Here is a 16,816-nt window from a genome sequence, read left to right as displayed (position 1 = left end):
GGCGGCGCGAAGCTTCCACGCCTGGGAGGAGGAGCGGGAAACGGCGCTTTCCGACCGGGTCACCCAGTCCAGGCGGAGCGGTAACAATAGCAACAATAATCGCATCCAACGGCGGAGCTTCAGTTGCGGCTGTGCCGAGCGCCTTCGCCCGTAGTAATCACTCCCTTCACAAAGTTTTCACTGGCTCCCGGGGGAGCTGTCACCATCCCCACTTCACTGGGGGAAACTATGGCCCAGAGGGGCTGAAGGACTTGTCTGCAGAAGCAGGTCTCCAGGTTCCAAATGCGGACCCCAGAGAATCCCTCTCCTGCTCCTACACACACCCAAGGTGTGAGGCAGTAGGGATGTGAGCACCCAGGCCGCGGGAGGTAGGAAAAAGGCGGTGGGCTAGCAGGTCGTGGGGGGGCGGGGCCGGGGCGGGTTGACCCCGCCTCTGGACCTACCCGAGTGACGTATCGAGAGGCGATTGGGGCAGGTCGCTGACAGTTCCCGTTGCCCAGGCAACTAGGGCCGGGAGCCCGGTTGCTGGAGGGAGGCGGCGGGCCCGGGTCAGGGGCCTCAAGATCGGGCTTGGGGTGAGACCTGTCCGCCGTCACCACGGGCGGGGCGGGACCTGGGTAGGCCCCTGGGTAGAGTCCACAAGGGTTCTGAGAGGAGACTGAGGTCCTGAGCCGACAGCCTCAGCTCCCTGCCAGGCCAGAGCCAGCAGACAGATGAGGGCCCGGGAGGCCTGGCGGCCTTGGGGGCGCTAGGGTGGGAGAGGGAGCCAGGGGCACCTGCCTCTGCCTTCCAGGACCACCGCTGGCCCCAGCTGTGCCTTGACTACCTAATATCTTGTCCTCACAGCCCAGAGCATGTTCCAGATCCCAGAGTTTGAGCCGAGTGAGCAGGAAGACTCCAGCTCTGCAGAGAGGGGCCTGAGCCCCAGCACCGCAGGGGACAGCCCCCCAGGCTCTGGCAAGCATCGACGCCAGGCCCCAGGCCTCCCGGGGGACGCCAGTCACCAGCAGGGACAGCCAACCAGCAGCAGCCACCATGGAGGTGAGTACCCCACTGCCTCCACCTGCTGGGTTGCCTCACTTCCAGCCCACCGGCTCCCTGCATCCCAGCTTCATCCACATGCACTGAAGCCTTCCAGGCAGTCCCCAACTTCTCAGAGCCTCAGTTTCCTCTTTTGTAAAACAGAGCAATTAATCGCCACCATTGTAGGACTGTTGGGTTAATTAGCAGGAACATATAGGATTCACTTGATTACAGAGCTGGCGCACGTTAAAGCTGCAAAATGGTAGCTGCCAGGCCTGGTGGCTCACATCTGTAATCCCAGCACGTGGGGAGGCCAAGGCAGGAGGATCGCTTGAGCCCAGAAGTTCAAGGCAAGCCTGGGTGACATAGGGAGACTCCATCTCTTAAAATACACACATATATATATAATGGGTAGCCATTAGTGTGGGGCCAGGACAGAAACCGGTGACAGGCAGGCAGCAATCCAAAAAGGAAAAGTGACTTGCCTAAGGTTACACCTGCCTGGCGTTTCCTTTCTTAGGAGGTGGGGCTGGAAGCCTCCTTGGTGCCCTGCCCCAGGCTCTGTGCTTTTCCTGGGATTGGGCCTTCCCGCTCCTGGGTGTGTTTTCTTGTCCTGTGGCTCTCACCCACAGCAAGGCTGTCCTGGCACAGTTGCCAGGAGCAGGTGACCTCAAGGGGCAGACAGCCCTCCCAGACAGCGGGGCTGTGTGTGGTGGGAAGCACAGACTGCAACGGAAGGATGAGCACTGGGGGTCACGGCCATTTCTCAGTAGGCTCCACCACCCTGTGCCCAGCGCTGGCCTTGACACCTGGAACAACAACAGATAATTTCGGAACAAAGAAACTAGCTCAGGCCAGGTGGGGTGGCATATGTCTGTAGTCCCAGCTACTCAGGAGGCTGGCTTGAGCCCAGGGATTCAAGACCAGCCTGGGCAATACAGCCAGACCCCATCTCTAAAAATAGAAAACTAGGTCAGGTCACTATTGCACTGAAGCTTAAGCGACCTCCTCCCCATTTTCAGGATTAAGAAGGCGTAAGCGGCCGCCTCCCCCTCCCTCTCTTACGCACACCACACACACTCACTCCCTTCTCTCAGATTGGACCCCATAGCTTGCTTTTTTTGTTGTTTTTTCTGAGACGGAGTTTCGCTCTTGTTACCCAGGCTGGACTGCAATGGTGCGATCTTGGCTCACCGCAACCTCCACCTCCTGGGTTCAAGCAATTCTCCTGCCTCAGCCTCCCGAGTAGCTGGGACTACAGGCACATGCCACCATGCCCAGCTAATTTTTTTTTTTTTTTTTTCAGACAGGGCCTCACTCTGTCATCCAGGAGGAGTACAGAGGTACGATCTCATCTCACTGCAACCTGGAACTTCTGGGCTTAGTGATCCTCCCACCTCAACCTCCCAAGTAACTGGGAATACAGATGTGTGGACCACACCCAGATAAATTATTTTTCACTTTTACTTTTCCTTTTTTCTTTTTTTTTTTTTTTTTAAAGATGGAATCTCAGTCTATTGCCCAGGCTGGAGTGCAGTGACATGATCTTGGCTCACTGCAACCCCGGAGTCCCAGATTCAAGCAATTCTTCTGCCTTAGCCTCCCGAGTAGCTGGGACTTCAGGTGCAAGCCCCCACGCCTGGCTAATTTTGTGTATTTTTAATAGAGACAGGGTTTCACCGTGTTAGTGGGTATGGTCTTGATCCGACCTCTGTCTCTATTAAAAATACAATCCACGTTTACTCGCTCCATACAATCACAATCGTTGCTCTCCATGTGACACAGGCTGTTCCAGTGGCTAAGGGGGACCTCAGTGAACCCAGGCGTCAGGAATCCTTGCCCTTGTGGAGTTTATATTCTGTTGAGGTGGAGAGGATGGCCCATAAGCAAACAAGCACATAAGTGCATCCTATCATTCGTGAGCAGGTTTGTGTGGGGCAGCGTGGACAAGAGTTGAGAGAATCCAGAGTTACGGGGGCCGTGGGAGTGATGGTAGCAGAGGCGGCAGCGCTCACCTTGCTGAGAGGCAACGCTGGAGCCAAGACCACACAGCTGTGGGGAGTGTTCCAGGCAGAGGGAAGGGCAGATGCTAAGGCCCTGAGGGCAACACCTGCTCCCAGCTAGGGTGGGCCTAGGGGAGGTGTTTAGGAAAGGATACTTGGACACCTGAAGTTGAAGGTCATTGTAAGGACTCTGGCTTTGCCTTTGAGTGAAAACCTGGAAAGGCTTTGGGCAGAGGCAGCATGGTCTGATTTAGACATTCAGAGAGTCACCAGGGAGGTGGTGAGAAGTAGCTGGCCTCTGGATTTATTTTTAAAACAGAGCTGGCAGGATCTGCTGATGGACTGGATGTGGGGTGTGAGGGAAAGAGGAGCCAGGATGATGCCAAGGAATTTTTAAAAAATTATTATTGGCTGGGTGCAATGGCTCATGCCTGTAATCCCAGCACTTTGGGAGGCTGAGGTGGGCAGATCACGAGGTCGGGAGTTCGAAACCAGCCTGACCAACTTGGTGAAACCCCCGTATCTACTAAAAATACAAAAATTATCTTGCCATGGTGGCACGCATCTGTAATCCCAGCTACTTATGAGACTGACGCTGGAGAATCGCTCGAACCCAGGAGGTGGAGGTTGCAGTGAGCCCTGATCGTACCACTGCACTCCAGCCTGAGCAACAGAGCAAGACTCCGTCGAAAAAAAAAAAAAAAAAAAAGGATTATTGGCTGGGTGCAGTGGCACATGTCTGTAATCCCAGCACATCTGGAGGCCAAGGCAGGCAGATCACTTGAGGTCAGAAGTTTGAGAGCAGCCTGGCCAACGTGGTGAAATTCTGTCTTTACTACAGATACACAAATTAGCTGATGTGGTGTCAGGTGCTTGTAATCCCAGCTACTTGGGAGGCTGAGGCAGGAGAATCACTTAAACCCAGGTGGCGGGGGTTGCAGTGAGCTGAAATCATGCCGCTACACTCGAGCCTGGGCAGCAGAGTGAGATTCCATCTCAAAAAAAACTAAACAAAAAATAAGGCTGGGCATGGTGGCTCACGCCTATAATCCCAGCACTGTGGGAGGCTGAGGCGGCGGGTCACCTGAGGTCAGGAGTTCAAGACGAGCCTGGCCAACATGGTGAAACCCCATCTCTATTGAAAAAATACAAAAATTAGCCGGGTGTGGTGGTGCAAACCTGTCATCCCAGCTGCTGGGGTGGCCGAGGCATGATAATTGCTTGAGCCCCATAGACAGAGGTTGCAGTGAGCTGAGATCACACCATTGCACTCTAGCCTGGGCGACAGAGCAAGACACTGTTTCAAAAAATAAATGAATAAATAAAATGATTATTACTTTTAGAGACAAGATTTTGCTATGTTGGCCAGGCTGGTCTTGAATTCCTGGCCCCAAGTGATCCTCCCACCTTGTCCTCCCAAAGTGCTGGGATTACAGACACAAGCTACAGTGCCCAGCCAACACCAAGGAATCTGGCTTGAGCACCCAGTAGGATGAAGTTGTTCAATGAAAAAGAAACACTGAAGGGTGGGGGAGGATCTGGAGGCCACCCTAGAGGGTGGGCTCACTCTAGGTGGCTTTTTTTTTTTTTTTTTTTTTTGAGACGGAGTTTCGCTCTTGTTACCCAGGCTGGAGTGCAATGGCGCGATCTCGGCTCACCACAACCTCCGCCTCCTGGGTTCAGGCAATTCTCCTGCCTCAGCCTCCTGAGTAGCTGGGATTACAGGCACGTGCCACCATGCCCAGCTAATGTTTTGTATTTTCAGTAGAGACAGGGTTTCACCATGTTGACCAGGATGGTCTCGATCTCTTGACCTCATGATCCACCCGCCTCAGCCTCCGAAAGTGCTGGGATTACAGGCTTGAGCCACCACGCCCGGCTCTAGGTGGGTTTTAAGCATCTGGTGGGATTTCTGGCAGGGTGCTGGTGGGAGCTGGCAGGGAGTAGAAGTGAACCAGAGTTGTGCTTGTCTCAGCCCAGTCAGGGGCAGGAGCTTCAGGTGTGTGCAAAGGAGGGAAGGGTGGGTGTGGGGTGCAAGCTGGCTCAGCTTCAGGGAGAAGAGCGGGCCCTGGGAAGCTGCAGCATCGTTGGAGTTGGGGTTCCAAGGGCGTGACCCACACAGGTCGGGTCAGCTGGTGAGAAGCCTGAGATGGAGTTATTTGATGGTGACCAGGCCTAGGTTATGCCCTGGGAATGAGTCTACGGGGAGAGTGGGACCAGATCATGGGAGAAGGAGTAGCAGGGTATAGAAAGGAGACGGGGAGTGGCAGAGGATGGGAGTAACTTTGAGCACAGGCCAGGGGCCTGACCGGGGAGCCGGGCCTGGGAGGGGCCTGTGCCGTAATTAGGAGCAAAGTGGAGGACACCTGCCCCCACTCCCAGCTGAGGACCCGAAGGCAGGAGGGCTGCGGGAGAAGACGGCCACCAGGTGAGGACAGAGCTGGGCTTCTTAAGCTTTTGGTTTAGTTTTCAGTGTCTCCAAAAGCAAGTGATTTCCCCAAAAACGGTCGGCAAGCGCCAGTGCCCTGCCAGGGCCACGGGGCCTCCGCCTCCCTCTACCTGCGCAGAGCAGCTCACCCTCAGTACAGTCACTCACGGGGCCTCTGTCCCCATGACCTGCGCAGAGGGACTCACGCTGGGTTTGGTCACTCTTCACAGTCCCTGCCACCAGCCCCTGCTGGCCGGCCGAGCTGTCCCCAGGCCAGGGTCTGTAGCCCCCTGTGCTGTGGACAGTTCACACGGTTCAGTATCTGAGCAGGTGTGGACAGCGGAGGGCAGAGAGAAGCAGCCCAGCGCCAGCCCCTGGGCCAGACTGCAGGGTTCAAACGCGGCTCTGCCATTCCTAGCAGGTTGAGCTTGGGCAGGTTAATTAACTCCATCTCCCTGAGTTTCCTGGTCTGTGTCAATGGGAATAGAACTAGTCCCACCTCACAGGGATGTTGCAAGGACCTCATGAGGTAATACAGGAAAAATGCTTGGAAATAGTGCCTGGCTCAGAGGAGGGCTAAGTGTTTGCTGCTCTTATTACTACTCCTGCCATTGCTATTATCTTATGTATATATATATTTTTTATTTTATATATATATATATAAATGTGTAATTTTTTTTTTTTTTTGAGACAGTCTCACTCTTTCACCAGGCTGGAGTGCAGTGGTGCGATCCCGGCTCACTGCAACTTCCGTTTTCCGGTTTCAAGCAATTCTGTCTCAGCCTCCCGAGTAGCTGGGACTACAGGCACGCACCACCACGCCCGGCTAATTTTTTGTACTTTTGGTAGTGATGGGGTTTCATCATGTTGGCCAGGATGGTCTCGATCTCTTGACCTCGTGATCTGCTGGCCTCAGCCTCCCAAAGTGCTGGGATTACAGGTGTGAGCCACTGCACCGGGCCAAAAATGTGTAATTTCTTTTCATTTCTTTTCTTTTCTTTTTTTTTTTTTTTTGAGACGGAGTTTTGCTCTTGTTACCCAGGCTGGAGTGCAATGGCGCGATCTCGGCTCACCGCAACCTCCGCCTCCTGGGTTCAGGCAATTCTCCTGCCTCAGCCTCCTGAGTAGCTGGGATTATAGGCGCGCACCACCATGCCCAGCTAATTTTTTGTATTTTTAGTAGAGACAGGGTTTCACCATGTTGACCAGGTTGGTCTCGATCACTCGACCTCGTGATCCACCCGCCTCGGCCTCCTACAGTGCTGGGATTACAGGCTTGAGCCACCGCGCCCGGCCTTCTTTTCTTTTTTTGAGACGGAGTTTCGCTCTTGTTACCCAGGCTGGAGTGCAATGGCGCGATCTCGGCTCACCGCAACCTCCGCCTCCTGGGTTCAGGCAATTCTCTTGCCTCAGCCTCCTGAGTAGCTGGGATTACAGGCACGTGCCACCACGCACAGCTAATTTTTTGTATTTTTAGTAGAGACGGGGTTTCACCACGTTGACCAGGATGGTCTCAATCTGTTGACCTCGTGATCCACCCGCCTCGGCCTCCCAAAGTGCTGGGATTATACCGGCTGTGTAATTTCTTTTCTGAGATGGAGTCTTGCTCTGTTGCCCAGGCTGGAGTGCAGTGGTGAGATCTTGGCTCACCAAAACCTCTACTTCCTGGGTTCAAGTGATTTTCCTGCTTCAGCCTTCCGAGTAGCTGGGATTACAGCCGCCCACCACCACACCCAGTTAATTTTTTTTGTATTCTTTAGTAGAGATGGGGTTTCACCATCTTGACCAGGCTGGTCTCTCCTTATCTCAAGTGATCCTCCTGCCTCGGCCTCCCAAAGTGCTAGGATTATAGGCATGAGCCACCACACCCAGCCAGTATTTTGTATATTTATAAAGCCTTGAATTTCTGGGCTCCAGCCTTCCCCCACCTCAGCTTCCTAAGTAGCTGGGACTACAGATGCATGCCACCATGTCCAGCCAGTTTTTTATATTGATTCTTGTAAAGACATGGGTCTTACTATGTTGGTCAGGCTGGTCTCAAACTCCTGGCCTCAAGTCCTTTTGCCTTGGCCTCCCAAAGGGTTGAGATTACAGGCATGAGCCACCACATTGGGCCCACATTTTAAAATCATGGACAAAAATCCAAAGAACAATATTTTGTAATGTGAACATTGTGTGAAATTCAGATTTCAGGGTTCCTAAATAAAGTGTTAGTGGAACACAGCAAGGTACAGTGTATTCATTTACACATGGATTATGGTTTCCCATAAGCTCTGGCCACAAAACTGAGCGGTTATCACAGAGGCCATATGGCCCAGTGAACCCCCTTTATAGAAAACATTTTGGCTGGCGAGGTGGCTCACACCAGTAATCCCAGCACTTTGGGAGGCCAAGGCAGGTGGATCATGAGGTCAGGAGTTCAACACCAGCTTGATCAAGATGGTGAAACCCCATCTCTACTAAAAATACAAAACTTATCCAGGCACAGTGGCAGACTCCTGTAGTCCCAGCTACTTGGGAGGCTGAGGCAGGAGAATCACTTGAACCCGGGAGGCGGAGGTTGCAGTAAGCCAAGATTGTACCTGCACTCCAGCTTGGGTGGCAAAGCAAGACTCCATCTCAGAAAAAAAGAAAGAAAAAAAACATTTTCAGCTACTTGGGAAAGGGAAAAGAAAGTGAACAAACATTTGCCAGCGGCCTCAATAGCTCATACTTGTAATCTCAGCACTGTGGGAGGCCGAGGCAGGAGGATCACCTGAGGGCAGGAGTTCGAGACCAGCCTGGGCAAGATGGCAAGACCCTGTCTCTAAAATTTTTTTTAATTAAAAAATTAGCTCGGCATGGTGGTGCCTGTAGTTCAAGCTACTGAGGAGGCTGAGGTGGGAGGATCAATTGAGCCTAGGATTTTGAGGCTGCAGGGAGCTGAGATCGTGCCACTGCACTCCAGACTGGGTGACAGAGACCCTGTTGCTGTTCGTAAAAAGAAAAAGGAAACATTGGCCAGGCGCAGTGGCTCAAGCCTGTAATCCCAGCACTTTGGGAGGCCAAGGTGGGTGGACCACGAGGTCAAGAGATCGAGACCATCCTGGTCAACAAGGTGAAACCCCGTCTCTACTAAAAATACAAAAAATTAGCTGGGCACGGTGGCGCGTGCCTGTAATCCCAGCTACTCGGGAGGCTGAGGCAGGAGAACTGCTTGAACCCAGGAGGCGGAGGGTGCGGTGAGCTGAGATCACACCGTTGCACTCCAGCCTGGGTAGTAAGAGTGAAACTCTGTCTCAAAAAAAAAAAAGAAAGACAGAAAAAGGAAACATTTGCCAACTTTAGAGGGCTTTCTGATTTCATCAGCTTTGAGCAAGGTAGGGGATGTGATCTGCAGGCCTTAAGGGGCTTCTGTCCTAGAGGCTGTAATCAAGGCCGAGGCCTGCAGGTGCCGGAGGCTGACAGGCTGAGTGTCTGCCCAGGGTGGGGCGGTAGCACCGGCCACCGTGACGTCAGCCTCCCCCGGCAGCAGATTGTGTGTGGTCGGCATGTGGTAGGGGCAGGATCCAAACCCAGCCCTGCCTGATGGCAGAGTTTCACTGCTCCAAACGGTCTGGAACACCACTGTTTTAATTAAGTGTGCACTAAGCATACAAGTTCGTTGTAATTAAGTGTGCCTCTGCTTCCTCATCTGAGAATCCCAGTGCAAAGATGCTCTCGAAAGCATCAGCAGGGATGTCTGCCCCAGCCACTGACTCAGAAGCCCAACACACAGAGAATGTAAAGCTGGAGGTGCCTTGCTGGGGCCTGGGGCACTTCTAGCCACAGCCGCCACCCCCACTTCCACACCCCAGCTCCAGGCCAGGCTCTCTAGGCGGAAGGCAAGAGTGGGCAGGCCTGGGCACTTACCCATGCTCAGACCCAAGGAGGAACCACACCCCTCTCCTTCCCCAGAGAAGGGAGAGGCTGGCCTAGGCCCTGCCCCAGCCCTCTCATTCCCCCAGGGAATTCACAGAAACTCCCCTGGGTTTTTTCCGGTAAATAGGACACTTTTTAGAAATTCAATTTATGCTGGGGGAGGTGGCTCGCATTTGTAATTCCAGCACTTTGGGAGGCCAAGGTGGGAGGATCACTGGAGCCCAGGATTTTTAGGCTGCAGTGAGCCGAGATTGAAGCATTGCACTCCAGTCAGGGTAAGAGAGCTCTACACATCGGAGACCCAATCTCTATTGAAATATATATGTAAATACCAGCTGGGCGTGGTGGCTCACTCCCTTAATCCCAGCACTTTGGGCGGCCAAGGAGGGAGATTTTTGGAGATGGAATCTTACTCTGTCACCCAGGCTAGAGTACAGAAGCACAATCTTGACTCACTGCAACCTCCAACTCCTGTGTTCAAGCAATTCTCTGTCTCAGCCTCCCGAGTAGCTGGGGTTGCAGGTGCCCACCACAATGCCCAGCTGATTTTTTTGTATTTTTAGTAGAGACAGGGTTTCACTATCTTGGCCAGGCTGGTCTTGAACTCCTGAGCTAGTGATCCACCCGCCTTGGCCTCCCAAAGTGCTGGAATTACAGGCATGAACCACCGCGCCTGGCCCATATATTATTACAGATGGTGTTTCGCTCTTGTCACCCGGGCTGAATCTCAGCTCACTGCAACCTCTGCCTCCTAGGTTCAAGCGATTTTTCTGCCTCAGCCTCCCAAGTAGCTGGGAGGCGCCCGTCACCACGCCCGGCTAATTTTTTGTATTTTTAGTGCAGACGGGGTTTCACCATGTTGGGCAGGCTGGTCTTGAACTCCTGACCTCAGGTGATCCACCCGCCTTGGCCTCCCAAAGTGCTTGGCCTGTCACCCAGCCTGGCTGTATCTTTATACATAATTCAATTTGCATAAATAGGTGTCATCTTGACAACTGGCTTGGCATTGTTAAGTCCATGAATATGGGGAAAAACTCCCACCCCATAGGACAGGCTCCTGGCAGAACTGGCCCTAGCAGAAGGCTCAAGGGGCCCTTCCCCGGCCTAGGCCTCCAGGGGAGCCCACGGTACCCCTGGAAGGAGCCTGTGGCATGACAGCTAAGCACACAGCCCCTGAAGCCACACTGGTTGGGTTAGCATCCCAGCTCTGCTGCCTACTAGCTCTGTGACCTTGGGCAGGTTACTTACACTCTCTGCCTTAGTTTCTTCCTCTAAAGTGGCAACCATGAGGAACCTCCCTGATAGGGTGTGACAAGGATCAAATGAATGAATGCACAGGGAGGGCTTCCGAACACACATCGCCAATGTCTTGTTCTGATCCCTGGGAAAGGGGTGGGACCCAGGCCAGGTGCCTGGCTGCAAGTCACTCACCTTCCACCTGTGGGGCCTTGGATCCGTCAGGCGTCAGGCGCAGTGGTCCTGTGGCCCCACTCAGAGCTCATGGAGAAGAGCTGCCCTTTCCCGCGTACTTAGGTGGCTAAGCAGGCTGTGCCAGCCACATGGCCGCAGGCAACTTCCTACCCTCTGCCTCTGTCTGTACAACAGGGAAAGCCAGGTGTTCACCTCGCTGGGACTGTCAGGCCTCAGGCTGTGAGGGGCAGGTAGGGGGCTCTCCTGCTCTTATTTGTTGTCACGAGGATCCTGGCAGATGGGAACTGCCCCCATTTCACAGAAAACACTGGGGCCCTAAAGGGTTGGAGAATGGGCCCCAGGTCAGAGCAGGAATGTGGGCGAGGCCCGGGCCACCTAGCTGACCCCTGCTCCACAGCCGCCGCCCACGGAACTGGAAATTCCTCTGCAGACAGGCGTGTTCTGCCGGGGCCCTTCTGTTCCTGGCTCTCCTGCCCCTATCCGCAAAAATCCTTCAAAGTGCTGGGATTACAGGCATGAGCCGCCATGCCTGGCTCTCTTCTGCACTCCTTACTTCTGACCTAGTATGCCTGTCCCTACTACCACCTCTCTCCTCCAGGGCCTTGTGGTATCCCCGCCTGACCTGGGGCAGGTCCAGGCTTTGGTAATGCTCAGAATGGCTGGGCACTCTTTTTTTTTTTTTTTTTTTTTTTTTTTGAGACGGAGTTTCACTCTTGTTACCCAGGCTGGAGTGCAATGGCGCGATCTCGGCTCACCGCAACCTCCGCCTCCTGGGCTCAGGCAATTCTCCTGCCTCAGCCTCCTGAGTAGCTGGGATTACAGGCAGGCGCCACTATGCCCAGCTAATTTTTTGTATTTTTAGTAGAGACGGGGTTTCACCATGTTGACCAGGATGGTCTCGATCTCTCGACCTCGTGATCCACCCGCCTCAGCCTCCCAAAGTGCTGGGATTACAGGCTTGAGCCACCGCGCCCGGCTTGGCTGGGCACTCTTATCACACCCTATCTTATCCTAGGCCTCCTCTCATTCCCTTACTTGCTTTTTTTTTTTGAGATGCAGTCTTGCTCTGCTGTCAGGCTAGAGTGAGGTGGCACGATCTTGACTCACTGCAACCTCTGCCTCTCAGGTTCAAGCAATTTGCCCGGCCAATGTTTGTATTTTCAGTAGAGATGGGGTTTCATCATGTTGGCCAGGATGGTCTCTATCTCTTGACCTCACGATCTGCCTGCCTCAGCCTTCCAAAGTGCTGGGATTACAAGCATCAGCCACCATGCCCGATTTTTTGTTTGTTTGTTTGTTTTGAGACTCTTGCTCTGTCGCCAGGCTGCAGTGCATGCAGCAGCACCATATCGGCTCACTGCAACCTCCGCCTCCTGTGTTCAACTGATTCTCCTGCCTCAGCCTCCCGAGTAGCTGGGACTACAGGCGCACACTACCACACTCAGCTAATTTTTGTATTTTTAGTAGAGACAGGGTTTCATCATGTTGGCCAGGATGGTCTCAATCTCTTGACCTTGTGATCCGCCTGCCTTGGCCTCCCAAAGTGCTGGGATTATAGGCATAAGCCACTCTGCCCCGGCCTTTTTTTTTTTGAGACGGAGTTTCGCTCTTATTACCCAGGCTGAAGTGCAATGGCGCGATCTCGGCTCACCGCAACCTCCGCCTCCTGGGTTCAGGCAGTTCTCCTGCCTCAGCCTCCTGAGTAGCTGGGATTACAGGCACGTGCCACCATGCCCAGCTAATTTTTTTTTTGTATTTTTAGTAAAGACAGGGTTTCACCGTGTTGACCAGGATGGTCTCGATCTCCTGACCTCGTGATCCACCCGCCTCGGCCTCCCAAAGTGCTGGGATTACAGGCTTGAGCCACCACGCCCGGCCTTTTTTTTTTTTTTTTTTTTTTGAGACAGAGTCTCACTCTGACTCTGTCTCCCAGGCTGGAGTGCAATGGTGAGATCTCAGCTCGCAGCAACCTCTGCCTCCCAGGTTCAAGCAATTCTTGTGCCTCAGTCTCTTGAGTAGCTGGGACTACAGGTGCATGCCACCACTCCCAGCTAATTTTGTTTTGTTTTGTTTTTTTGAGATGGAGTCTTGCTCTGTTGCCCAGGCTGGAGTGCAGTGGCATGATCTCATCTCACTGCAACCTTCGCCTCCCGGGTTCAAGTGATTCTCCTGCCTCAGCCTCCTGAGTACCTGGGATTACAGGCTCATGCCACCACACCTGGCTAATTTTTGTATTTTTAGTAGAGACAGGGTTTCACCATGTTGGTCAGGCTGGTCTCAAACTTTGACCAGCATTTTGGGAGGCTAAGGCTGGCGATCACCTGAGGTCGGGAGTTCCAGACCAGCCCTACCAAATATCCACTAAAAATACAAAATTAACCGGGTGTGATGGCACATGCCTGTAATCCCAGCTACTCAGGAGACTGAGGCAGGAGAATCGCTTTAACATGAGACGTGGAGGTTACGTTGAGCTGAGACCGGGCCATTGCACTCCAGCCTGGGCAAGAGCCAAACTTCGTCTCAAAAAAAAAAAAAAAAAAAAGCACCCAAACAGACCACAGTAGGCGCACCTCTGAATAATAACCCATAGAGTACTTGCAGCCTAGAGAGCACTTTATTATTTTGAGACAGAGTCTCACTCTGCATCACTGCAACCTCCACCCCTGGATTCAAGCGTTTCTCCTGCTTCAGCCTCCTGAGTAGCTGGGACCACAGGTGTGAACTACCATGCCTGGCTAGTATTTGTATTTTTAGTAGACACAGGGTTTCACCGAGTTCAAGGCCTCAAACTCCTGACCTCAGGTGATCCACCCACCTCGGCCTCCCAAAATGCTGAGATTACAGGTGTGCCACCCCGCTTGGCCTTCTTTTATTATTATTATTATTATTATTATTTTTTAAATTAATAGAGACAGGGTTTTGCAATGTTGCCCAGGCTGCTCTCGAACTCCTGGACTTAAGCCATCTGCCTGCCTTGGCCTCCCAAAGTGCTGGGATTACAGGCGTGCGGTATCCTGCCCAGCCACAAAGCACTTTCACATTTTTTATTTTATGTGACTGACCTTTATACAGCCACTGGGACTCAGGGCTAGGATTGTCCCCTCAACAAGGTGAGGACACAGGCTCAGAGAGTCGAAGGCTGGCTAGACAAGGGGAGAGACACGGAGCTCAGCTGATAATCAGTGGACTCTGGATTCCACCAAACCTTTGGAACCTTCCAGCCTCAGGCCTCACAGAAACTGGGCAAGGCTTAACTCTCTGAGCTGCTGTCTCCTCACCTAAGCACGTTCGTGCTCTCCCCCAGGGTGGTTAGGAGGATAATGAAGGAATGTCTTGACCTACACCTAAGTGCTTCATCAGCGGTACCTAAAAACGTCGACAGACAGTTCCAGACACCGCCTCCAGAGCAGGCGCTGTGAGGGGTGCAGACATGTAGCAGACAGGTCCTTCTTCTCCAGGGGCCTCTGCAGGTCCCTTGCAGAGCTGGCATTCAGTCCTGCCAGCTGTGGCAGGACACCTTCCTGTTCAAGGGATTGGCTTCCTCTGATGTAAAATAGACACGCTGAAATAGCTACCAACCCAGGAGTTGCCAGGAGACCCCATAAAGGTTCTGCACTAATAATTGTAACTAGTTTTCTTTTTTTCTTTTCTTTTTTTTTTTTTTTTTCGAAATGGAGTTTCCCTCTTGTTGCCCAGGCTGGAGTGCAATGGTGTGATCTTGGCCCACCTCAACCTCCGCCTCCCGGGTTCAAGCAATTCTCCTGCCTCAGCCTCCCGAGTGGCTGGGATTACAGGCATGCGCCATCACACCCGGCTAATATTTGTATTTTTAGTAAAGACAGGGTTTCTCCATGTTGTTCAGGCTGGTCTCGAACTCTTGACCTCAGCTGATCCGCCCGCCTTGCCCTCAAAGGGCTGGGATTCCAGGCGTGAGCCACCGCGCCCAGGAGTAGCTAGTATTTCTTATCCCCTATTTTGTGCTGGGCATAGCGCTTCATTCATTGCTGGCACTCAGTAAGGATTCGTGGGATTAATGGGAAGTTAACCTGAATCGTCACCAAAGGCCCCTGAGAGGTGGGCTGCGATGCGTCCCTGGAAGACCCACGAGGGCGCCTGCAGAGATGACGGGGAGGGTTCAGGCAGGGCCAGGGGCTTAGAAGAGCTGAGATTAATGTCTCCCTTTACCCACTGATCCTCTGTAGGCGCTGGAGCCGTGGAGACACGGAGTCGCCACAGCTCGTACCCCGCAGGGACGGAGGGGGACGAAGGGATGGAGGAGGAGCCCAGCCCTTTTCGGGGCCGTTCGCGCTCGGCACCCCCCAACCTCTGGGCAGCACAGCGATATGGCCGCGAGCTCCGGAGGATGAGTGACGAGTTTGTGGACTCCTTCAAGGTGAGCGCCGGTCCCCAGCGTGCCAAGACCTGCAGTCCCAGGACGCCCCCCGCCGGTCTGTTCTTTCCTAGTCCCAAGGCACGCCCGGATCTGGTCCCACGACCCCTCCCCATCGCCGCCCGGTCCCTTCCTAGCTCCAGAGCATTCTGGGATCTGTAGTCACAGGATCTTACCCCCACCCCCTAGCTCTTCCCTTCCGAATCCCCGGGCAGGCGGGACTCCTGGGATCTGTAGTCTAGATCCCGCTCCAGGCCAAAGCTCCTGGGTTCCCTGCATTTTCGGAGGGCCAGGCATGCTGGTATTTGTGCTCCTGGCTGGCACCTGGATGCTCTGTCGCCCAGGCTGGAGTGCAGTGGTGCGATCATGGCTCACCGCAGCCTGGAACTCCTGGCCTCAATCCTCCCGCCTCAACCTCCCAAAGTGATAGGATTACAGGCGCTCACCACCGGAGGCTCCCGGCCCTTTAATTCTTGAATTGCAGTCCATCTTCTGAGTGCTAAGTTTCCAGCTCTGACGTTTCCATTTAGGGCCCTAGGTATCCTCTCTTCCCGTCCCCAGCACGGAGTTCCTGGGATCTAACCAGTCCCCATTCCTAAGGGCCCATGCGTCCTGCCAGACGTCCCCGACCACCCAGCCTGAAGCCTGCTGGAAGTTGTGGCCTTCATTATCTCCCCCGGATCTCAGAGGAGGGGTCACGGAAGTGGACGGTCTGGCTCCAGCCGCCCTGGTAATCTAACTCATGTAACCCTTTTCTCCCCACACCCGGAAGGGACTTCCTCGCCCGAAGAGCGCGGGCACAGCAACGCAGATGCGGCAAAGCTCCAGCTGGACGCGAGTCATCCAGTCCTGGTGGGATCGGAACTTGGGCAGGGGAGGCTCCGCTCCCTCCCAGTGACCTTCGCTCCACATCCCGAAACTCTACCCGCTCCCATCGCCCTGGGCGGCCATCTTGGACATGGGCGGAAGTGCTTCCTGCAGGCCTTATGCAAAAAGAGGATCCGTGCTGTCTCTTTCGGAGGGAGGGCTGACCCAGATTCCCTTCCGGTGCGTGTGAAGCCGCGGAAGGCTTGGTCCCATCGGAAGTATTGCGTTTTCCGCCCGAAGCCCCCGGAAGTGGCTCCGGGGCCCCGCCCTTCGGTACCGGGCTGCCCCCAGGCTCCTGAGCCTAGGCGCGAACCTGGCTTCTCCGTTGCGTCACCGCGACAGACCCCCCCCCCCCCGCGATGCCCCGCGGGCCGCGCTCGCTACCAAATGTTAATAAAGCCCCTGTCTGTGCCGCCGAAGCTTCTCTGTGCATCGACTGGGGCTCCGCGGGCCGGGGTAGCGCTCTCACGGATACTTTCAAAAGAGGCGGTTGTCTTACGAGGGAAACTGAGGCTTTGCCTGACACCCAGCGACAGAGACGGAAGGGATCGGGGCGGCTCGCGGGCCAAGGCTGCGCGGCCCAGGTCCAAGTGCCCAGCACGCGCTTTGGCCCCGCCACGCTGCCGGCCACCCGATCCCGCGCTGTGCAAACGGTGCTGCGGCCTCCCAGGGAGAGTCACTGGCTCCTATTTGGGTCAGCCCTTGCCAGCAGCTACTGTGTGGCCGGCCTAGGGCCAGCGCTGCCCGGGGACGGGACGCGCGGGGCGCGAGGGA

General features: G+C 54.3%; 1 protein-coding gene across 5 annotated transcripts; it reads left to right on the top strand.

Moving 5' to 3' along the window:
* Positions 1–246: 246 nt before the first annotated feature.
* Positions 247–16,454, top strand: BAD (BCL2 associated agonist of cell death). Of its 5 annotated transcripts, none has more exons than XM_074401634.1 (4): positions 247–328; positions 847–1,041; positions 14,988–15,178; positions 15,948–16,454. In XM_074401634.1, the coding sequence occupies exons 1-4, from the start codon at positions 283–285 to the stop codon at positions 16,071–16,073; spliced, it is 558 nt and encodes a 185-aa protein (XP_074257735.1). In that variant the 5' UTR covers positions 247–282; the 3' UTR covers positions 16,074–16,454. The 5 variants fall into 5 exon arrangements, with proteins under 5 accessions (XP_074257735.1, XP_010346549.1, XP_003937702.1 ...); XM_010348247.3 differs by having other exon boundaries at positions 279–368; XM_003937653.4 differs by lacking the exon at positions 247–328 and adding an exon at positions 484–575.
* Positions 16,455–16,816: the final 362 nt, after the last annotated feature.

Source organism: Saimiri boliviensis, chromosome 6 (genome assembly GCF_048565385.1).
Source record: "Saimiri boliviensis isolate mSaiBol1 chromosome 6, mSaiBol1.pri, whole genome shotgun sequence".
Classification (NCBI taxonomy): domain Eukaryota; kingdom Metazoa; phylum Chordata; class Mammalia; order Primates; family Cebidae; genus Saimiri; species Saimiri boliviensis.
This window is presented reverse-complemented; position numbering and strand designations above follow the sequence as displayed.

Coding starts and splice junctions, on each gene's coding strand:
- BAD (XM_074401634.1), top strand. CDS start 283: ATGCGGACCCCAGAGAATCCCTCTCCTGCTCCTACACACACCCAAG. Junction 329..846: donor TGCTCCTACACACACCCAAG/GTGTGAGGCAGT, acceptor TTGTCCTCACAG/CCCAGAGCATGTTCCAGATC. Junction 1,042..14,987: donor CAGCAGCAGCCACCATGGAG/GTGAGTACCCCA, acceptor GATCCTCTGTAG/GCGCTGGAGCCGTGGAGACA.